Genomic DNA, 24,179 nt, shown 5'->3' on the forward strand with positions numbered 1-24,179 from the left:
TTGAAGTTGACTCATCAGATTACAGTATTCACTAGAACATTCACTCTTAATCAGCTATTCTTTTGATGGTAGACCCATTGGATTTTTATTTGCCTTATCACCTGAAAGATCTGAGATAATTTCTCCCTTCCTGCATATATCACACATCTGATTATTGGTTCCTCATTAGAATATTGGCATGAATCCAATTATATATCTAATGGGAAGTATTTTCTTAAGTTTAACACTGTACTTGCTAAGCTGTGAGTTTTTCAGAAAGTTATTTATATTTTTTTTTAAAAATGATGTTTTTGTCTGTTTCAATACTAATAAGTATTATAATCTCTAAATATTTTTGTATGTATTCAGTTACATCTCTCTTTTTTTATCAATTGCTAGAGTATCTTGTGGAGCAAAGAAATGCAATGGTCAATAACAGAAGTGATGAAAAGGGAATAAAGAAAATGTGTCATTAAAAATTATCACTAAAAAATGGAGTTCTACATTTTAAAAATTATAATTTGCAAACAAGGCAAAGGGAGCAGTCTACATATAACACATAATTAACATTTGTTGGAGAAAAAACCCTGAATTTCTATTTATTAAGACAATTTATATTTTTAGTAATGGTAGTTTTGTTTTTTGTTTTTTGGTTTTTTTTTGATGAACTAGTGATAGTATTGGCTTATTTATAATGTTTGAAATTCCTCAGGAATGTACCGTTGCTTTCTAACCTTAGAAAGATTAATGAAGAGAGTGAATTAATGTGTCTTTGAAAATAGAAAAAGATTACTTAATCTTAATTAATTAGGAAAAAAATTAATCTGTGTGTGTGTGTGTGTTTTATGAAAATGGAGAGTCAATTAGTTGTATGTTAGTTGGTGTATCTTTATGTCTGTTTTAGGTGATAGTTTCCTAAAGGGACAGCCAAAATCTGCTTATAATTTGCAACACATCACACACATGCAAGCACTAAATACATATGATTTCAGGATGGCCATGATGTGATGGATACTGCTATTTGTATGGTATTCACAAATCATTTTAACCTTTAAAAATAATTAAAACCACATAATGAAAGGTCTTATGAACTAAAAAAAAAAATACAAAGGTAGATAGTTTGCTTAAGTTTACTCATATACCAAGTAAGTTATAATATTATCAAATTACAGCATGGGCTTAAATAGAACTATAAAATTGCAGTGTATTATGGCATGTCTCTATTCATAGAACTATTCCTGTAAAATTCATTTGTGATTACTGTACATAAAGTACATTTATTTGTAGATAAGAGATAATTAAGTGAAAACATTAGATTTGACAAGCTTCTTATCCAATGATTAACTTTATAGAGGGGTACATATTTATATGTACATTGTTATACACATATGTGTAATTTCCACATCAATCTGTATACTTTGTATCTGTTTTTCTGTCTATTTCTAATCTGTTTTAGCACCTTTTAAAATTTTAACCTGTCCTTCTCTGTCCTTTCATTTCTGTTTCATTCTTTGCTATTTGAAGAGATTAAGAGATTGATGATTGTTGGAAGAAAAATTGTATCTGTAGATAATTTTTTTTCCAAACTGCTTATTCTAAACAGTCTGTTTATCAAATAACAAGTAATTAAGTAAACTGACAATCAGATTTTTTAAATAGCACAACACTTGGGCAACCACTGCTTTTTATTATAATAAGTGGAATATACCTATATATATGTATTTCTGTATATTCTAAAAAAAATCCAGGAATATTTTAAAAAGCCACTGAGTTCTCTTCTGTTGCGTGTTTCTCATGTTACAAAATTAGACCTAATTCCTCTATTTTTCAAGTTATTAATAAGGGAAAAAGAAGACATAGCTATTTTTCAGTATTAAATATAAAGGTTGTTTTTGTTGTTTTGTGTAAGACAGGAATTAATCCACCCTGGATTTCTTTTTTCTTTTTTAATCCTAACCTCGCTTTCATTATTAATTTCCCCTGTCTTTATAGCATAAAGTCTAGACTGCAAAAGTTTGAACTGCATTAATAATGACTATTAAAATAAATTGTGAACCATGCCTATTAATCTTTTTCTATTTTCAAAGACACACTGTCCCATAAATTTGTTCTAGAGCAGTTATTTATATAAATACTTGCTTTTATTTACAGTAAAAGTGAATTGTTTTTTCTAGGAAAGAAAGTGATTGCTTTTTCAAAGGTTGCAAAGTTGGCACATTGACAAGTTGTTTGATTACGTGCTGGTTAGTACAGCAGTGCTTCCCACAGAGCCCCTGAGTGAACTGAGCATGCACCTCAGGCTGCACTCTCCTGAGCACTTCTGCCTTTCCCATCTTCTCCCAGTTCTCCTTTCTGGGGCTTTTCTCTATACTGTATTTTCCTCCCTTGCTTCTTTTTACCTGTATCTTTCTCTGATTGCTCCTTTTCTTTTCTCTTGTTTTCATTCTCACAAACTTTTAAGAGAAAGGAAATGGTCAAAAAGAAACTTTAAACTATGTTTTTTTTTTTTTTTCCTTCCAGTTTAATGAATGACTTTGAGTACGCTTTAGATTTCTGGAGTGTGTGATATCAAGTTAGTTGCTTGAAATAAGAAAATGTTTAAAGAAGGAACTAGAATACTGGCTTGATTCCTCATTTTAAAGGACCTCTCTAGATAGCTGTTCTTCACAGATAGATATGTATCCATAAATACTCCTAGATGAGTTACATATGCTCATTTTTTAGCACTGTATATATACAATTTTGAAGTTGGTGATTGTGTAAAACAAGTATATTCTACATATGCTTTTTACTAATTAATATATTTTATATATGCATATTATTTCCAATTGTTTAATTTTTATTATTCATTTTAATCACACCTTTAAAACATTTCAAAAGGCTTTTCCCTTTTCCCCAATGTGGCATTGATAAGTTGTGAAATATTGAAAACAGTGCCATGAAGTTTTTTATTTTTAAGTACACTAATCAAACCCAAACATCTTCACATATTACATAAGAGATGTGGAGTATAGAGTGGGAGTCTGATGAATTATGATGCCTCCAGAAAGCTAGCAGCTAAATGCTGTGATACTTTAAATGCTTTTCTTAAATAGTTTTAAAATATATAAAAATATTGGCCATTAGTGCTTGAAGAGCTTCTGAACAATGACGTATGGTTTGAAGTAGGTTAACAGGCACTTGATCATGACCTCCCTTTCCCTTTCTTCCTCTGCAAGGTGCCCGTGTCAGTGGCCATGATGACTCCCCAGGTGATCACCCCTCAACAAATGCAGCAGATCCTTCAGCAGCAAGTCCTGTCTCCTCAGCAGCTCCAGGCCCTTCTCCAGCAGCAGCAGGCAGTCATGCTGCAGCAGGTAATGTGGGTTACCTGCTGTGGTGCTCTAGCGCCACTCAGGAGGTGTACACCCCTGTTGACAGTGCGATGGACATATTTGACCACTTGGTCTCCACTTAAAGGCACAACCTAGCAGCATGCTAGAACATAAATATAGCATCTTAATTGTGGAACAGAGTCAGAAAATTAGATTCCTTAAACTTTTTAAATTTATTAAAGTCTAGAATCAGAGCAGAAACAGAGATACTTTAAAAATGGAATAAATCAGTATATAACATGTATTCACATGCCTAGATAACTTGATTTGTAAACCTCCCAAAGATGTGCAAAGATACATGTCACATAATTGTTGCTTTTAAAACTCTTAACACTTTTAACACTCCAGTGAGTTCATACAAATATGAAATTTGAACATTTTGTTGACATAAAGAAGTGCCATCCTAAATTTTCCTTTTCAAAATATGCTCATTATTTAAATAGAGTGTACTTATTAGAATTGTTAGGAGGCTAAGCCACAAGTTTATGAAATTCATCTTCTGTAAATAATAAAAATAGTGTTCCTAATATATGCCTTATTGGAGACTTGTGCATATATAAAGTTGACTTTATATTGTAAACTCACTCAGCATAGAGAAAATAGTGTGCTTTACCTAAATTCTTATAGAGTTAATTACTTTGCTGTCATCTGTGCTGATGACAACAGGCTAGTTACTAAATTTCTAAGTCTGACACTGTTCTGAACATCTGACGGATTGAATTGTTTTTCCAATAAAAATTGAACCTGACTTTGTGGAGCTAGCTTGATTATTTTAAGTTGTAGAGTAGAACCTTTTTTTATATGCTTAGTAGGACTTCAGATGGAATAATTTAGGGCATTAATTTGGCTCTGGCCCTTTAGAATACAGATTTTCTATACCCTCTTGTTTAGGATTTTTTGGATTCTGGATTGGAAAGTTTCAGAGCTGCCTTGGGAAAAAAAAATGTATGTAGAGCTGTCTCTTTGAATACAATGCATTTTTGTTGTTGTTTTTCGTGAATCTTAACGGCTACTCTGCCATGTGCCAGTCTAGAAGAGTTTAGGAGATTTATAATACATGAAACTTTTGCCTTTATTTATTAAAGTCAAAATGGTTTATTCAGCAACAACTACAAGAGTTTTACAAGAAACAGCAAGAGCAGTTACATCTTCAGCTTTTGCAGCAGCAGCAACAGCAGCAGCAGCAACAGCAGCAGCAGCAGCAGCAGCAACAGCAACAGCAGCAGCAGCAACAGCAGCAGCAGCAGCAACAGCAGCAGCAGCAGCAGCAGCAGCACCCTGGCAAGCAAGCAAAAGAGGTAGGACCCTGGTATCTCATTGATAGCTAAAAGTATGAGGTTGAGAAGGAGCTTTGAGGGGCAGGGAGAGTCTTAGATCTTTCTGTAACAAGGCTCTTGCTGTCAAAGATGGAGTATTATATATTTTTACTGAGCTTAATAACAGTGACAGTAGAACTCTCCTGCTCCCCTTTTCTTGTAGCATGGGACTTGAAAGCCACAATCCAAAGCTGCTGTCGTCTAATGTTCACTAATGAATCAGTGTTCAAAGAGCAAGCTGTGTGGTGGACAAAGTGCTGATTATCTTGTGCTCACTGAGAATCTAAGTTGGTGAGGGAACCTTATTTTTCTCAGTGGTGCAGCTCAGGAAACATGCATGCAAATTTAGCCCATTGTTGGGGGTGGAGAACCAAGAGGAAAAACTGGTTGAGCACAGATTTCAAAGTCACAGGCCCCTGATTAATGAACTGCTACTGTAGGTTTGGAGTGGCGAGTAGAAAGTTACAGTTTGATATGCTCATAAATCAAACTGACAAGCTGGCTTCTCAGGCCTAGCTTGCACTTGTCAGCAAACTGCATCAAATATAAACATAATACAAACAAAACATGTTGAAGTAGTTAAATTGATCAGCAGGTATCAGGGCTGTTGTCTTCAAGCTGCCCATTATGCAAACGTACAGGAAACAGTTGTGACCTCCTGAGGCTTTGTTTCTGTTTGGATTTGTGAATAGAATTTCAGACAGCCATCAACTACAGAATAGAAATTGCTCCCTTATTTCTCCGGAGGCTTTGGGCAATCCACATGACTTGCTCCATTATGCAGTCTGTTTTCCAGTGAGCGCATCAGAAGTTTCTCTTTTCCCCAAACTAAAAAGGAAAGGTCTTCCACAGCAGCTTGTCTTCCTCTGAAGTGTGACTGCCATCTCATAGCCTCCCGAGTCCAAAGAACTCTGGTTTGTCTTGTAATGCCTCACAAAATTGGAAGTTATACTTTTCCTTATAATAAGGGCACTTTTTTTTTTTTGCCTTGAACATAATTCTGCCTTTAATATATTCCAAAAAGAGAGGAGAGGAATAGAGAGAGAGCCAACAGGCCTGTCCTGTGAGGGCTACAACCCAGTTTCCTAATAGATCACTAGAGACCATACTCGTGGACCTCTGCAGATCAAACTTATTCAGTTGGAAAAACCAAACAGAGTATTGTGGAAGCTGAGCAATTCTATAAAGTGTTATTCTTTTCGTTTTGATAATTTGTTATCATCTGTAATAAGCTGATTTTTAAAAGTCTGAACCTCTGTTAAAATATGCTATCCCTAGACCTTGTTCTATACTCTCAATGCAAGTTCCTTAGTTCTCTGCTGCTGTTTAATATTTGAGAGAAAGGCATCTGCAATCTAGAACCTGCTCCCATTCTGTCCCTGAACTTTGACCATGGAATGACTAAAAACTCACCAGGGCAATGAAAGGAGCATACCTTTCTCAGTGTGTGAGCAGTTGGTGCAGACCTTGTTCCCTGCTGTTTACTGGGTTGGGTTTTCTGACACCAGCAGCAGCAGCAGCAGCAGCAGCAGTTGGCAGCCCAGCAGCTTGTCTTCCAGCAGCAGCTTCTCCAGATGCAACAACTGCAGCAGCAGCAGCATCTGCTCAGCCTTCAGCGTCAGGGACTCATCTCCATTCCACCTGGCCAGGCGGCGCTTCCCGTCCAGTCGCTGCCTCAAGGTACAGACAAAATGTTGTGCACACTTCATCTCTAGTCTTGCACTTTCTACCATCCCATGGCCTGTCTTATACCTTGAGAAATTTTGTTTTTATGGCCTTCAAGTTTATTATTATAACATCATTTGTTATTATGGTTGTTTGACCCATCTTCCCGTATACTGCTTTCAGATGTGTAGTTAAACTGCTTTCCAGTGTTTTGTTAGATATTAAATGTGTATTTGTTGTTCTTATGGGCAGAAAATAATTTAAAAGAGCACCAGAATTCAACCACTACTGAACATAGAGGGGGGTCAGTTGGGAATTGGTTTACTGGGAAGGCACTCCATTTAACATAAGTGAGTTGAAAATGAGTTTTGGTGGATAACTGATAAGAAAAAGAAAAAAAAAGTCTCATCTTTATACAGAAATCCCCACATATAAAAGGGAAACTATGTATTTCTATAGAGCACATTTCCAAGTTATGCTTTGTGTAACCCCATCTTATATCGTAGGACTAAATCAATCCTGTTTTCTCTACTATTAGCTATACAGACAGTGGGAATTAGAGTTTTTAAAAGCGGCCTGAAATAGAAGCTATATATCTGTTTGTTTGTTTGTTTGTTTGTTTCAATATACGAAAAGTTGGAATGTACTCTAGTGCTGTTGTATATGCAGGAGTCTGAACTCTTGGGGAAAAAGTCTAAGTGAAATAGAAAAATAATGTTGAGCAAATGACTGCGCTAAAGTTCTCAATTCAGGTAGAAGTCATATCTCATTAAACTTCATAAAAATATAGTCTCACTAGCATTTGGATTTTGTTGGAACACACATTAATCCAAGTGTGAACTTTAATTCAAGTCAGTTGTATTTGTCACAGAGGGGTTCGTGTTGTAGTATTCACCACACATTTTGCTGAATCTCTGGGACTTTGAAATAAAGCAAGAACAATTACATTTACAAAAAATTAAATTAGGCAAATAAAAGTCAGTTTTCGAAGTGCACATGGTCATCATTTGTGGCACATTACCATTTTTCCCTTTTTATTTACCAAATTACCATTCCTAGGCTTATTTTCCCAATTTCCCTCTGATTTCACATCTTTGAATTCATCTGACTGACATGCTCTTAGGAAATCAGCAAAGATAAAGTTTAAACAGCAAAAGAGAAACAAGGTACAAAACATACATTTCTGAGTTACTCCTAGGAGAATTGGAATAAATTGTAGGGTCATCATAGTAAGGATTGTCCATGCACAGATTATTAATATAATTTGAGAACAAATTAGGAAGGGGAGAAAAGCAAGGTGCTTATAAATTAATTAAATGTAAACATGGATTTCTTTGATACAAACTTCAGTAAACAGAAGCCACAAGTTTATCTTGTTAAATAATTAAATATGATCTGTATTTGGGATCTGATAACGTGAGGGTCTCCACATAGGAAATCATGATTTACCATAATCGTAATTTAGTAAAATAATTTAAACTTTTCAAGAAATTTTAAAATATGTGTTCATAGAAACACAGTAGAAATTATTTAAAATATATTTGTTTGGCTATATTCTTCCAAAACAAGTGAACTTATCTCATTGAAGAATGACATTTATTATGATACAATCATTCTATTAGTTTTCAACTGGAAATTTTTTCTCATTTATGAGTAGTCTTTTGGTAGGATTATTTCTTCCCCATAACCCTGACTTCTATTCTGAAAAAGATATATGCGAGGTAAAGTACAAAGAACAGACCACATTTAGGAAAAGAAAGTATATCGGAAAGCAAAATTTGGTTTGGTTTGAACAGAATGTTTATACTTTAAATAAATCCATTTAAATAAATGAAGGGACAATATTTTAGTTGGTTGACTGACCAGTGTTTTTGTTGGTGCCAAGTAATCTACACAAACTCTTCATCTTTATATTTTACATGGTTTAGATGATTAAATGTGAATTGTATCACCATGAAGACCTGTCTGTCAAATAGGCAGAGCACGTCAGACACACCAGAAAAAAGAAATATATAGTTCCACGTCCACATCTGTGGGTTCTGCATTAATGGATTATTGTCCATGGACTCAACAAACTGTGAATCAAAAATATTTGAAAGAAAATGTCATCTATACTGAACATATACAGACTTCTTTCCTTTGTCATTATTCCCTATGCAATATAATACAACAGCTACTTACACAGCCTTGACATTGTATTATGAATTGTAAGCAATCTATAGATAATTTGAAGTATATGTGAAGATACAGTAAGTAGGATATAAGTGGATCCTCCACCATTTTAAGTAATGGATTCCAGCATTGTAGATTTTAGTATCCTTGGGTGTCCTAAAATCAATCCCCCACAGATATAGAGGGACCAGTACAATGTTATCATACTGTGTTGGAATCTCACAAGCAGAGTGGAAAAAGTAAAGAAACAACAATTGGATAATGTGAACCTTCAATCATTTCTTAGTTACTGGTAATTTCAGGTAGCAGTATCATGAACAATTTTATCTGAATCATTTGTATCTTACTGTTTGTTTCAGGTAAAATTACCTAGAACACTTTTATTATTAGTTTCTTAGTTCACTTTGCCCTAGATTTTTCAGTGGTTGATTCATTAGCCAAGAGTAAAAGTTATATAAAATCAAAGGGGAATTACATGTGCTGCAGTCTGGCTGGGCACAAAATCACAAGCCACCACACACCTTGTAGATTCAAACAGCAACTCTTTATTCTTGAACTCACTGGCACTTTACACACACGTTCTGGGCAAAATTCACACACTCCACCGGGCTCTGAATCCCAAATACTCTCTGAACTCAATGGGAACTCAAAGAGCTGGCGAGCCTGAGGCAGCAGGATACGCCCTATTCCCAGCAGGGTACACCTTAAACCTGGAACCACCCTAAACCCAAGGAGCGGGATACTCCCTAATCCCAGCAGGATACACCCTAAACCTGGATCCGCCCTGGTCCTTGAGCAAGGTCACCTTACATGCAATGTCACTGCAAATGACCTGGGTCATGCCATGCGTCATACCTACTTGGCAATGGCTCTCAGCATACATGCAATGATGGATGGTGTTCTTTCTCTTAAAAATATATCATATTTTGTTTATCCCCATGATTTATCTCAATTTCTTAAGGTTACTTTAAAAGTATAACTTATTAAACTATACAAAAAGTATATGTAAATATCAGGAATAAAGTTACATAATTTTGATAGAGTAGCAAATTTATAGACACTTTTCTCTAAAGTTATATAGTGTAAATATTTTAATACAAATTACTTGAAATATTAAGCATTTAAAGTTATCATGAGTATTCTTGGAATATTGACTTTTAATGTATAATATGTAATTAAATAACCATCTCTATATTTTGTATATAGAGTGACAGTAGGTACAAGGAATCAAATAAAAACAGGTAGATTTGCAAAACAACCTTGAATAATATGGTGATATAAAGCTACTAAATACATGGATAGCATAGTTTATATATTAATTGGTAATTTAATTTAGTGAAATATTTTAATGACCTGGTGCCATGTACTGCTGGTTAAGAAATGGGAAATTGGGCAGGAACTTTAGACTTTAGTATGTTTCTAACATCAGGAAAAGGTTTGTGTATCCTGATGCACAATATATTCACACATTGACTCTGACCCAGTATTTCCCCTTTATCCAAAGTTTTGCTTTTCTCCATTTCAGTTATCTACAGTTAACTACACTCCACAAATACACATGGACAATTCCAGAAATAAACAATTCATGAGATTTTAATTGCTCCCTATTCTAAGTAGATGATGACATCTTACACCATCATGTTCTGCTCCATCTAGAATGTAAATCATAGCTTTGTGCAGCATATCCATAGTCTACAAGGTACCCCCCCATTAGCCATTTAACCCTCTCAGTTATCAGACTGACTGGCACATTATTGCAGTGCTTATGTTCAATTAATGCTTACTTAATAATTTCTACAAAGTGCAAGAATAGTGATGCTACCAATGCAGATATGCCACAGAGAACCGTAGTGTTTCCTTTAAGTGAAAAGGGGAAACTTATCAACTTAATGAAGGAAGGAAAAAAATCCTCTGTTGGTTCCTAAGACTTACAGTAAGAACAAATCTCCTATATATGAAATTGTGAAGAAGAAAAAAAGAAATCATGCTAGTTTTCTGTTGCACCTCAAACAATGAAAGTTATGACCACAGTGCATGGTAAGTGCTTAGTTAAGATTGAAAAAGCATTTAATTATAGCATTCAGTGTTATCCATAATGTCAGGCATCCACTGGAGGTCTTGGAACAGATACTCTGATAAGAGGATTATTTGGCTGGGCGCAGAGGTGCATGTTTGTAATCCCAGCAACTTGGGAGGCTGAGGCAGGAGGACTGTGAGTATAAAGCCAACCTCAGAAACTTAGCAAGGTCCTAAGCAACTCAGCGAGACCCTGTCTCTAAATAAAATATATAAAAGGTCTGGGCATGTGGCTCAGTGGTTAAGTGCCCATGGGTTCAATCCCCAATATCAAAGAAAAGCGGGGGGAGGGAGGGAGCAACTATTGTATATTATTTCACTCCGACTTTTTACAGATTTTAAGTTTTTAAAAGTTATTCAAAGAATTAATTTTCATTGTATATCTGAAAGACCAAACAGGCAATGGTAGGTTCTAGTCAGAGCTATATTAAATTAATATCTTATACAACTAGATGAGTTTGGAATCAGAGGGTTGTTGGATAATAAAGAAAATGAACTCTTTTGAAATAAAACAGAATAATGTGGGCTGCAGTTGTAGTTCAGTGGTAGAGCACTTGCCTAGCATGTGTTTGGCACTGAATTCAATTCTCAGCACCACATAAAAAAAATAAAGCTATTGTGTCCATCTACAGCTAAAAATATTTTAAAAACTAACTAAATAAAATAGAATAATGTCCTTTATGCTCATTTAGGAATATGCTGAAAATAGTCTTTGGCCTCATTATTCAGCCATAATCAGCACTTTAACTTTGACAGTTCTTTGCTATGTAAGCCTAATAGCCAACTGCCCACGTCACCACTTCTGGCATCCTGAATTTTCTATTTAGTCAGAGATCATGTGTTTACATAGGTCACTGCTACACATGATCATGGTAATAATAGCATCAGCAGTATGAACAATGTATGTCATGCAGAATTTTTGTTACCATCATAGTATTCCTGTTCAAATACCAGGAAGTTTTTGATTATAACTTGAAGGAAAAATCTCTTTGGGGGCCTTATATACTAAAACTCCATCAGTCAATTGAATTTAAATACACTTTTATCACTGCAGAATGAAACTCTGCAAGGTTGCCTGTGAATGCTACTAATTTTTATGTATAGAAACTAACTTGTAAATAATTAAATGCATAGAGAAATACTGAGTTAATATTTGAGAAAATAAGAAAGATAAAGATAAAATTTTATCAATTCCAATTGTTGTAAAACTGTATTGTAGTGAACTGGAATATATAACATTAATATGGTTTTGTTTCCATTTAGTTTATAAGTATTTTTTACAAAGTTTTTATGTGACAATTCTTCATATATTAGGAGGAAGATTCCAAAATGGAATGTCAGCTTAGTCACATTATGATATCATGATGAGGAATATTTTTATAATAAAATTTTAAATATTAAAAATGGAACCTATAGAATATTTTGTGCTAAAATCACTTTAAAATATATCAGTGGTATTTGTTTCCCTGAAGTTCCTTTGGTGGAGATAATTGTCTTGGGTTTGACTTCCAATCAAATACCTAATTTTACTACCTGTAATTTGTCATTTGGACAAAATGTTTAATTGATGCACCTCTCATTAAACCTACATGTCAGAGACGGGCATTGTCTAAGAACTTGTTTATATAAATAAAAAATATATTAGGTTTGCCAGGGTATAAATAAGCACACAGATTTCTGAAGGATCCTCCAGAAACTGGTCTTTCTTCTGGAAGGGAGAGCTAGAGACTTAGATGTCAGGGCTGGCAGGTAAATTTGCTTCTACAATATATATTCTTCTCTGTGACTTAGCTGTTTTGTCCATGTGCATATAGTAGTTTTTTCAAAATGTGAAATTTAAGATGAAAAACGGAAAGTACATGGTAATATCACAATTCGTATTAAAATAGTGAGTATCAACTCAGCTTAAAAATTTATATATTACATACTTCCACCAAAGTTTATTTTTATTACTTTCAGTTATAAGTAACCCTAAAAAATAAGTAGAATACCATTAAATAAGTAATTAGAAATTGACAGTAGACTGACTTTGCATTGTGATGAATAAACATTATTTAACATTAAAAAATTAATTGCTATACATAGGAAAGAAACAAACATTGAAACAATATTTTATTTCTTACTGTGAAAAGGATACTTTAAAAAGTAAAACCATTGAGACGTTTCTAAGATATATAATCTAGATATCTTGCCATCTTATAGCTACTTCACAAACTCTGAATGGGGATTAAAGAATTATTATTATATAGTTTTATCTTTGATATTAGCTGTTACTTTATTAAGAATTCATTCTTTTATTTCCTCAACTCCTGTGAAAGCAAGCTAATGTTTATTTGTAATACTGGCAGGGAATAAGAAGTAGCCCAAGCCATCATCCCAAAACAGAATATAGTTTCTCAGTTTTTTGTGGTCATGAAATTTTGAAATTGCATAATTATTTTATGTGTCCTTAGAATAAGTTATTAAGAGAAATTGAATAATCTTCATTCAAGATACAAGTTGTCTATTATGCTACAATGTTTGAATCTGCTGATTCTCAGAGTGTGTTTGCCAGTAAGCTGGTATTCTGGCCAAACTGAAAAACTTCCAAGTGACATTCATTGAGCATTCACTTGCAGCAGGCACTCTTCAGGGCACTGCGGACAGCACAGTGAAGAAAACAAACATCCCTGCCATCATAGAGCAAGCATATATTTTAGTGTAGAAAACAGTTAATAAATAAGTACAATATATAGTGCAGAGTACTAAGGAGAAAAACAAAGGGAAAGATAGGAAAAATAAAGCAACTGTAGGAAAGGGAAGAAATTGAACTTTTAGACAGAGTGTACAGGAAGGAAGTCCTGAGAAGGGGTTATGTGAATAATGACCTGAAAAAGTAAGCAAGCTCTAGAGCAAGTGTCACACAGCTCTAACATGGGGATAATAGAATTCCCCAAACCATTAGCATTAATAATAATAATTTTTAAAATGATAATGGTTTGGGATAGTATATATTAGTTATCATCAGAGCACTTAACACAGAGACTGACATATAGGAAGCAGCATACAAGTACAGTATCAGTTTAATAAAACAGAGTTGATTAAAAAGAAGAATTGGCAGGGAGTGGGGCTATATAAATAGGAGCCTAGTTTTGAACATATAAGGTTTAAGAAACCTGGGATTATCATGGGAGTGTCAAATAGAATTTTGTATTTTGAAGGTGAGGATTGAGCTACAGATGAACTGGGGATTCCTAAGCCTATACCTAGTATTGAAAACTGGTGTAAATTTGTGCAATTATAAAATATTTGTTGGTTTTTTTCCCCTCAAGTATATTTGGAAAATACTCAGATTTAAAAAAACAAAAGAGGATCAATTTGTCTTTGTTACTAGATACAGATTTGCAGCCTTCAGGAGACCAATGTTACATAGGACACTGTTTAACCAAACTTTATAATACTGCCTGAAAAATAAACTACTTTAACTCTTGAAAACTATCAAGGCTTTGAAACTCATAAAACTTTTGAAGTTCGCAACACTGATTGTACAACTATTTAATATTGATAAATAATTTTGTATTCATAAAAAAAAATCTAAGTAATTGTCTAAAGAGCAAGGTAATTATTTTACTTTAAAAAACTAACTTCAATGCTAGATCATGAGTGTATTAGAATCACCGGTGGAGCTTCAAATCTACGGATGCCTGTATCCCACCTCCAAAATGATAGTTTAATTGGTCTGTGCTGGGGTCAGGGGCATTGGCAGGTTTTGTGTGTGTGTGTGTGTGTGTGTGTGTGTGTTTCTTGTTTGTTTGTCTGTTTTAAGTTGTAGATGGGCACAGTACTTTTATTTTATTTATTTATGTGGTGCTGAGGATGGAACCCAGTGCTTCATGCATGCAAGACAAGCACTCTACCACTAAGCCACAACCCCAGGCCATTGGCAGTTTTAAAGAATCCTGGGTAGTTATGAAATGGGTAACCACTGCTACTAAAAGAAATTCTTTTTACTTCTTTTATTCTTTGTCCTTTGTCTATAATATTTGAAAACACCTTCTCTACCTTTTAATTAAGAAACAGTATTTAGATGATGAGCAGGTTATTTATTCATTATGTCTCTATTGAGGGCCTATTAAGTAGCTAGCACTTGTTGCCATATCGGGTCATGGTAACATCACTGACATTCAGTACAAATGAACAGAACCATGGAACTCTTCTTTGACAAGGTAAGTGATACTTACATGAATCAAGTTATTAATAATGCCCATAAGTTAAATAATTAAAAATACCATTAATTTGTAATATAAATATAACATAAAGCATAGCATTTAACTGAAATATAAAATGTTGGTGGCCATACAATCTGTGTTAGAAATAACTAGTTACCATTCAAAATTCTTTGGGTATTAGTCTTCTAGGTAGGAATACTCCTATTAATAGGATGCCCTTTAATAGTCTCAAAATTCCTATATGGGAATCAACATGCCTTTGAGAATTGTAGGATTCTGTTAAAATCAGTGAAATCAACAAGTATTTTGGGACATAAACCAGGGACTGTTCTAGACACAGTGGATATGCCAGTAAAATAAGATGTATTTCTTTTTATAAAGCTTAAATTTTAGTAGAGACTGGTGATAACAAGAAACAGATAAATAAACAGATGGACTGATCAGTAGCTCCATGGTTTTAAGAAAGCAATAAATGTTCTTAAAGCAAAACAAAGGATGATAAGGAGTGAAAGGATGCTTGAAGAATGAAGTGGGGAAGGGCAGTATCAACACACTGGTCAGAAGCTTGTGAGAGAAGGTGACCTTCCCAACCACTGTGAAATAGAGGCCTGATCCTGGGACCTGATCCTGCAATAGAAGTTTTATCAAAATGCCTGTGCTGTTAAATTTCCTAGTGGTAACCAGGAGCATGGATATCTTCATTTGATTTCCTGTCAGATTGGGTTCCTTTCTGTGTCCTAAAGGCTTATGGTTTATAAGGATTCTTTTTACTCTAGGATTAAATGCCTAACTTCTTTTTAAAATAATATTGACAAAGAAATAATGATAATTAACACCCAGCACATTCTATTGTTTTTATATAAATTCCTGTGGAATCATTAAAAAAAAAAAAAAAGCAGTCTGCAGGCTTTCAGAAAAAATAACCTGGCTCCATGATCACATTGCAGCCATCTCTGCCCAAAATATTTAAAACATGATTACAAAGTCTCTAACAAACATTACATTACCTGTTTTTTGCCCCTTTTGGTCACCCTAGTAGCTCACCTCCTCCTCTTGCATCTTCACCTGGTCTCCTTCCTAAGTAAAAGGCTCAAGGCCATAAAGTTACAAATGATAGTCACTAAGGGGTATGAACAACTAAGTCTCCCAACAGATGATAAACAGACTTATTTAAGATGAGCTAGGAAAAATGTTCACTCCTCTAATGGACCTCTAGAAAACACCCAAATTCATCTTGAAAAACTTATAGAAAATAGACCTTTGCCCTTCAGTACCTTTCCAGAATGAAAAGTGAAAATAAGAAATCTTTTACTGACTAGGTGACATAGCTGAACTTCTACCCAGCCCTGGTCTTGTTTAGACAAGATGCCTGAAGGCCTGAAGGCCAGAAGTCTGTCTTCTGGGACTAGCCAAAACTCATTGAATCTAAGATGGCTGCCAGAGTGACCATCTGACAACATCACTTCCTTATAGTCCCATCTGCATGCCAGATGACACATCCCCTGGCACTCTGACAGTTGACATTTGTCATGATGATGACAAAAGAACCATAAAAGGAGCAAAAAGAGGTGGTGCCCAAATTCCCAGAAAATCTCCACCCATTACCAAAAAGACATGAATATTCCTTCCCATTAATTAGCCTGTCTCCATCTTCATTTCTTTTACCTTTTATCTATAACCTCCACATCCCAAAAGGGTAGGAAGTTCTTTCGCAAGTTTATCTCCCTCTTCTTTTATTACCCAAGAATAAAAGTCTCCTTCACTGCTCAAAAAAATTAAAATTAAAATTATAAACAACAAGAGGTGATCTGTGGCCTTCAGACCTTCTTCAAGTTATCTAAGTTAAAGGAAGGGAGAAAGCCATGGGAATATCTGCAACAAGAGTAGCCTAGGCTGGGGGGATGGCTAGGGCAAGGATTAGAAAGGGAGCAAATGTTTGATGCCTTAGAGAAAGGGAGCAAATGTTTGATGCCTTAGAGAAGCAGAAGGCTGATATAATAATTAAATTAAATATGAAGAGCATGATAGAAGGTCTCAGAGTGACAAGAGCCAAATAATAAGTGCCCACGTCATAGGCCACAGTGAGTGTTTTGTTTTTGTTTTCTCTTGTTCTCTTGTTTGGGCTATTTTCTGATTGTTATAAAAAGCCTTTGGTGGCTTTGCCTGAAAACAGATAGAATCTGATTCACATTTAAAAAGGTGATTTTTGCCTGCTATTGAAGAGCAAATTCATACGTAGAAAGTAAAAGTGGGAAGTGAGTTGGAAAGCTATACAAGCGGTCCAGGCAAGAGTTGAAGGTGGAGCAGAGAAGCAGCAGGTAGGAAGCCAAGAGTTTGCTGACACCATCAAGACAACGGATTTGCTGATGGAATTCTGCTGTTAGGACATCTATCATATACAGACAAGTAATCAAAAAGTTGTAGTTAGGAAGTTTCAGAATGCTATGTTAAAGCCAGAATTAAAGCAATAATTAATATTTTATATAAAATCATTTCTATGTAACAGAAAAAATATCTTTGTAAAGCCACCCACTTTTTTAATAGAAAAAAATCAAATTATACCAAAATAACTTTATAAACTGAATTATCCTGTCCTTTCTTTCATCTCAGGCTATGTCTTAACATCTTAAGGAAACAGAATCACAGACACAATAGCTTCGGTAAAACTACCTGTATGCAGATGTGCTAGGCATGCAATTTAAGGTCACAACCATAATGAATAATTTGGCCAGAAGTTATGTTTGGAAAAGTGAGAATTCTTTGGGTTACTATTGACTGTTTACCACCATGTCTAGATTGGTGATTTTTTTTTCCATATGCAGGGGTGAAATGCTGGGTCCACCCTCCTCACCAGCACCCTCTATTACCTTGCCTTTGTTCCCCTGCCCTTTCAATGTACCCTGTCCACACATCTCTTGTCTGATCACCATCCCAGTGATTTGTTGTGGGTGGGGTTGGAAGTGGGGATACTTCCTTCTTTATATTGGATATAAGTGTACATAGTAATAAAGGCATAGGTTTTGGAGCTAAGGGGTAATGGGTTAGAATTCTACTCTTGTTATGATTTGACTGAGTTTGAGGTAATATTTTTAATATTTCTGAGACTTCTTGTGCTCATCTACAAAATATGATTCATAACCTCCAGTGAGATCAACTGAGATTATGAAAGTAGAGAGCAAGTGTAAAGCTTCAGAATATAGTAAATGCTTAATAAATGATAGTCCTTATAATTACTGCTTCATTTCCTCTTGTACATCTTTAGGCAGTTATTTTAATATTTTTAATATAATATTTAAGATCAAAGGTATTACAGTCATATCTTTACTATGGATTAGCTTTGTAACCTTGGACATATTCTGAATCTTGTTCTCTTTTTTCGTTTCCTTAGCCATAAATTGGTTAAAATAAAAGTACTAGTTCCATTAGCTTGTAGTAAAGATTGAAGAGCATAAAGCATATTAAAAAAAAAAAAAACACACATGAAGGTACAGTACTTAGCACTTATAAGTCCTTTTTCGTAAGCCAAATATTATGAGTAATATTTTCTCAACTTATTTCAAAATTATAGTAAAAATCAAAGGATTATGCTTAGCTTTTCTATTTTCATTGTTTCACAATCTGGTAAATATACATAATCTGAACCAGATAATTGTGTAGAGTAGTTGATTTTTTTTTATCCATCAATCATAAATGAAGGAGAGGTTTAGATATTTTCTACTTAATTGATCTATGTGGGTAAGCACATTGGTTTATTCAACTCCCAAAATGAAATCCAGTTACATGGTTTGCCTTTCTGGGAAACAGAAAATAACCAGATAATTGTCAACTATTTCTTTTTGGGTTGTTTACTGTTTTGTCCTGATATATTGCCTTTCTCTCTTTATTTATGCTTTCTTTTCATTTCTTTTCAAATGTGCTGCTTCTAAAATCTAGTTCTCCATCAGTTTTCCCCTAGTAAGCAGTTAAGTATAAGCAACTCATAAGGAATGAATTATTTAATTTTCAAATAAAACTTGCAGGGGTTTTTTTATTTTGATTTTTTTCTTGTTAACCTTTGATATTATCCCCATTACTATTATTCTCTGTACTGTCTTCAAGTTGGTAATCTTTAGCAAATAACTCATAAGTCAAGACAAACACTATGGGCCTGATGATGTAAAAGTGATCTTTTTTTTTTTTTTTTTGTATATCAATGCTGGTAACATCGCATTTGTTGTTGGCATTAATCCATGAATAAGCCCAAGCCCATCCTGTAAACTTTACCTTGTTATGTTAGTGGGGCCTTTCTTTTATTTTATAGCTGGCTTAAGTCCTGCTGAGATTCAGCAGTTATGGAAAGAAGTGACTGGAGTCCACAGTATGGAAGACAATGGCATTAAGCACGGAGGGCTAGACCTCACTACCAACAGTTCCTCCTCGACTACCTCCTCCACCACTTCCAAAGCATCACCACCAGTCACGCATCATTCCATCGTGAATGGACAGTCTTCAGTTCTAAATGCAAGGAGAGACAGGTAAATCTCATTTGTTGCCTTCCATATTTACCTATCACCAGGTTTTATTTCCACCACTGATGAAGCTAAAAATAATGATTTGTTCTTAACAGAGACAAAGTACATATAGAACAAGTTAAAAAGAAATCATTAAACTGTTTATTTTATGTATTTTTTTTTATTATTAAAAAGTGCTATTCAAAAGGCAGCATTCTGATAGATGTAGTTGGGGAGTTTACCTGAGGAAATATAATTTTTCATAAGTGCAGGTGGCATGAATTCTGTCAATATAATTTGGTGACTAAGAAATTGTGATTAACCTGATTGTTAAAGAACGTTTTACCATTTTTGAAACTAAAATCTAGTTCTTTAATTTCAAATAATTAAAGTTGCATACATACTCATCCCCCTTAATATAGGTTTTAAACATGTACTTAGAAATTAGAGAATATATTTATACAAATATATGAGCACAAGCCTAATAAACCAGAAGGCAGAAAATGTAGTTTGCCGTTTTTTATACTTGTGGTGTACTGGAATTTGTAAATACATAAAAATGGATGTTTGGTAATTTTCTGAATAAATTCAACTAAACATCATAAAGAAAAGTTATTTGCCTTCAATTAACAATGTTAAATAAGTGTATGTTAGATAATTTTTTGACTTAGTGTTTTATTTTAGGTGTGTAAAATCTGTTTTTGTAAAGGGAACATACAAGTAGTTTGATCCATCTATTTATTCAGGCATATCACTAATCATGTCCTTTCAAGTGATTTGCATAAGTACATAAGTTAAAATATTGCTCAAAATGAAAAAGTCTCCTTTTAAGTGAAGAAAACTCAATATGGGATTTCGTTAGGGAGTGACTTAAGCTCATATATAGTTGCAAGCGTCATGTAAGTGTGGTGGATTAATGTTATTCTGTTATGTAATATGAATGTATCGTCCTTGCTGCAACAAATTCTGTCATAAAACTTCTTTTTTTCAAAGAAATGTATATTTAATTACAGCATAATTTAAAAATAGAATCTATAATTTGGTGTGAAGTTGCTGGTCTTAATTTAAGTATCATGGAAAATTTTTCGTGTTAGCTTTTATCATTATAAAATGGTATGCCTCTGAATGCTTTCATGCTGTTGTTTTAATTGAGATTAATTTGATGATTACATACTTCAGAAGTTGGTTCATTTCTCTAGGATCTCTTCATCAGATATAATACTCACTTATCAAAAGTCTGCAATAATCATATAAGGATATAGCTAACAAATACTGTTCCATAGTACAAGTTTTTCAAATCAAGTGTAGGATTATATATGGTTCACACATAAATATTAAGCAATTTAAATTATCCTAAAGTTTTCTGTCTTTTGAAAAGGAGCATTTGAAAAATCTTATGACTCTCTGATTGCTTTCTTGAAAATAAATTTTTCCATTTGAACATATAAGAATATATTTTTTTTTGTATTTAGAGGTAAAATGTTATACTAAGGTCATATGGCAGGATTAGCATATGATATTATACAGTCCTCTTAGTTTTTCATCCTTTATTAACAGTCATCTTTGGCTCTATTTCTCCTCTAATTGGAACATCATCTAGCCTTGGCAGTTGAACTATTCAATAGAACGATTAAATTTTTCTGACTGCTCTGAGCTGAATTGACCTGTTTTGACCTGTTTGTCACTGATCGTAACCTGACAGGCGCTAGCAGCCTGCAACGATTATGGCTTTTTGAGATGAATCTGACGTCCTATTCTTTTGCTACAGCTCGTCACATGAGGAGACTGGGGCCTCTCACACTCTCTACGGCCATGGAGTTTGCAAATGGCCAGGCTGTGAAAGCATTTGTGAAGATTTTGGACAATTTTTAAAGTAGGTTTTTAACTCTTCTGGTGGGGAGGGCGGTGTGGATTATATGGGAGTTCCAGGTATGTTGTTATAAATGAACAAAAGAAGAGGAATGAAAAGATCTATCCTAAGACATGTCAAGTTTTCTGTGTGTGTGTTCCAACAAGTGGATTGGCAAAGTCAGTCTAAGGGGGGACCCCACCTCATCTTCATCTTTTATGAAAATATCTTATAGGCCATTCAGTAAGATTTTTGAATGAATGGAAAATATTAGCCTAGTATTAAAGTAGGAGACCTGGATGTAGATAGGATTCTCTTACATTTTCCATTTCTAGTGAAAATTCAAGTTAATATGTGCCTAGTCATAAAATCTTTCTACGATTAAATAAATAGCATATTTTGCAGGTTTATTTGTTTAGCCACAGATTTTATATTCCCTACTTTGAAGAATGATATTTAAGAACGAGAATTTAAAAAAATGTAAGTTAATGGTGTCTAAAATCTAAAGAAATAACTACATTTCATTTGCATCGTTACTTTTTGCCCTCAGAAATATAAAGAAACATATGTGGCTATGTATTTGTATTATAGTTTACATGGCCTTTCTAGCTTAAAATCAAAATTTTGTGTGTGCTTAACTTCTTAATACAATCACATTTTGTTTTTTTAAAAAATCCTTAAGGGGTCTTCTTCAAATGAGAATATTTATCTTTTATAAAGCATTTTCAATGCATGATTCTCCTATATGAGAGATCTAAACGGAGAGCTACAGATAGGTTTATGGAGATGAGTAACTTCACAGGCTGAGACTCTTATGTTGTCATGGTGCAGCTAACAGGGTGAATGAACTGTTTCATGCTTCATCAACAATTAAGTTAATTAGCTCATTTGAAATTGCACTGCTTTGTTGCCAGGATGTTGGCAGAAACATCAAAAAGATGTGTTTACAAATGGTAGACGGACTACAGAGTATAGAGAAAAGCACCTTAACAACAAGGCACAAGTACTTGGCATCATAATAACTTTATACTGAATTACAGTCAGACTTCCACAAAGATTTTTTAACCTTTCATCATTTCTGACCAATTAAGAGAAAATTTCCTTCATATACCACAATGGCTCTTTGTAAATGGCCATAAATGAAAATTTGCACTTCTTATATACCAAGACAGTGGTGAGCTGCCATTTTGTTGTGCATGAAGCTCATTGTACTATTCTAAGCAAAGAGAATGTTTACAAATGTTAGGTGATTTTAAGTTTTTTCCTCCTTAAAAAGAAATTGTCAAAGATGGAATATAGGGGTGTAAATTATTTTAAAAACTAATCTCACATTTCTTCTTTTTAATATATCAGTCCTTATCAATGTATTATTGGTTCTCATTGAGATTATTTAAGGACTATTGCTATTATTTCTTAAGAATGCCAATTTAAGCTATATAATGACCTACTTGGGAAAGGGGCTCCAAATAGTTCTTTCTGAAAAATTTTAAACATACATCTTGAGGGAGAAAAAAAAAAAAAAAATATATATATATATATACATATATATATATATATATATCTTATATATATATATAAAGATATATATATATATATATATATATATAAAGATATATATATATATATATATATATATATATATATATATATATATATATATATATATCTTTCCTGCACTATGATTTGCTTTGTGACACATGGAGAGGAACAATTTTATTGATCTCAAATATTTATCATTTTTATTACTAACAAGCAGACGAATATGAACTCTCATTTTATCTTCTGTGTTTCTTTTTCATACTCATGCCAGGATTTTTATTTTTTTAAGAAAAACTGAAGAAATTACAATTAAAAAAGCATTTCCTCTCAATTAAATATCAACTTTGGTTTCAAAGACTGACCATTTTTCCAACCCATTAACTTTACAGGGATGACAGGACTAATGACAGTAGATTTTAAGGTCTTTCTTTTAGTCCATTTTGTTATGATATGCCTTAGATTTTCTAATTCAAAGATCTGTGATAAATTCTGTTATCAGAACTAATGTCAGGCTATTGTACTGAAATAAAATATTAATTAGACATGTTTTTTTTTTTTCACATTGGTACTGTCTTTTCCTTAAAGATGTGAAAAACTCAGGAGAAATAAAACAATGCATTTTATAATTGAATGAACTTCTCTTCTTCAGTAACTGTGTGTGATGTGAAATGGAGTTGTCCTTACCTGCTCACATTTCCTCAGAAGACTTTGCTTTTCTTTTGTCATAAAGGAGAGAGTTGAGTTTGGGGGGTGGGGTTAGGTGGCAGGCAAGTCAAAAACCTGGAAAGGTCTTTAGGACCCAGTTTCCCTGTTCATCATTCTCACAAACTTGTATATCCAGAGTCTACTATAAAGGTTTTTAAGACATGTTATGAAGTGAATTGGTTTTAAAATGCACTAAAAATAAAATTGACAGCTTCAGCTTTAATTTGATATTAGACAACTTATCCATTGGTTTTTGGGGGAAAAAAGGAAACAATCCATTATCTCTGCTTAGCCTACATATGTTACATAACAAAGGACATCAGAAAATATAGTAATATTCTCAAATTCCCTTTCTCACTTTACACCTCCAAACTGTAGCATCTATTTTTGCCTAGCACCAAAGATAGACAGATAGTTGCTTATGTCAGATATAAGGGGTTTTATACATAAGCATGTATAAAATAGTCATACATGTACATATAGTCATTCTTATTATTAGGTAGTATATACCTAGGATGAACCTACATGTATTCTCATAAAGCTATTGAGGTATTCTTTTCTATTGAATTAAAAAATTAAGATTGAGATAGAAGTGATTATTTATAGTAATAAAACAAAAACAGAAAATAAAAGATGAAGAAGTAAGTCCAAGCTAAAAACATTTAGGAAAAATTTCAAACTTTACTATAAAGTAGGTGTTGATAGAAGCTAACCAGTTTTCTGACCAGTAATTGAGGATCTCACTAGATCACTAAAAGCACTTAATACTACTTCTTCATTACTGTCTTATAAATGTCAAAATGTAA

At 33.8% G+C, this 24,179-nt stretch overlaps 1 protein-coding gene across 14 annotated transcripts in view; it reads left to right on the plus strand.

The window, feature by feature from the left end:
- Foxp2 (forkhead box P2) overlaps positions 1-24,179 on the plus strand; it is a 547,259-nt gene that overhangs the window by 476,807 nt on the left and 46,273 nt on the right. For 8 of the 14 annotated variants that reach the window (XM_058572107.1, XM_058572115.1, XM_058572108.1 and 5 more), the window contains 5 exons: positions 3,198-3,335; positions 4,439-4,651; positions 6,178-6,349; positions 19,091-19,304; positions 21,049-21,153. In XM_058572107.1, the coding sequence (XP_058428090.1) occupies positions 3,198-3,335; positions 4,439-4,651; positions 6,178-6,349; positions 19,091-19,304; positions 21,049-21,153 (842 nt within the window). The remainder of the gene's footprint in view (positions 1-3,197; positions 3,336-4,438; positions 4,652-6,177; positions 6,350-19,090; positions 19,305-21,048; positions 21,154-24,179) is intronic. The other 6 variants (XM_058572110.1, XM_058572113.1, XM_058572112.1 and 3 more) reach the window with 4 other exon arrangements.

Source organism: Marmota monax, unplaced genomic scaffold, assembly GCF_021218885.2.
Source record: "Marmota monax isolate L192 unplaced genomic scaffold, Marmota_monax_Labrador192_F-V1.1 WCK01_AAM20220418_F8-fsc00027, whole genome shotgun sequence".
Lineage (NCBI taxonomy): Eukaryota > Metazoa > Chordata > Mammalia > Rodentia > Sciuridae > Marmota > Marmota monax.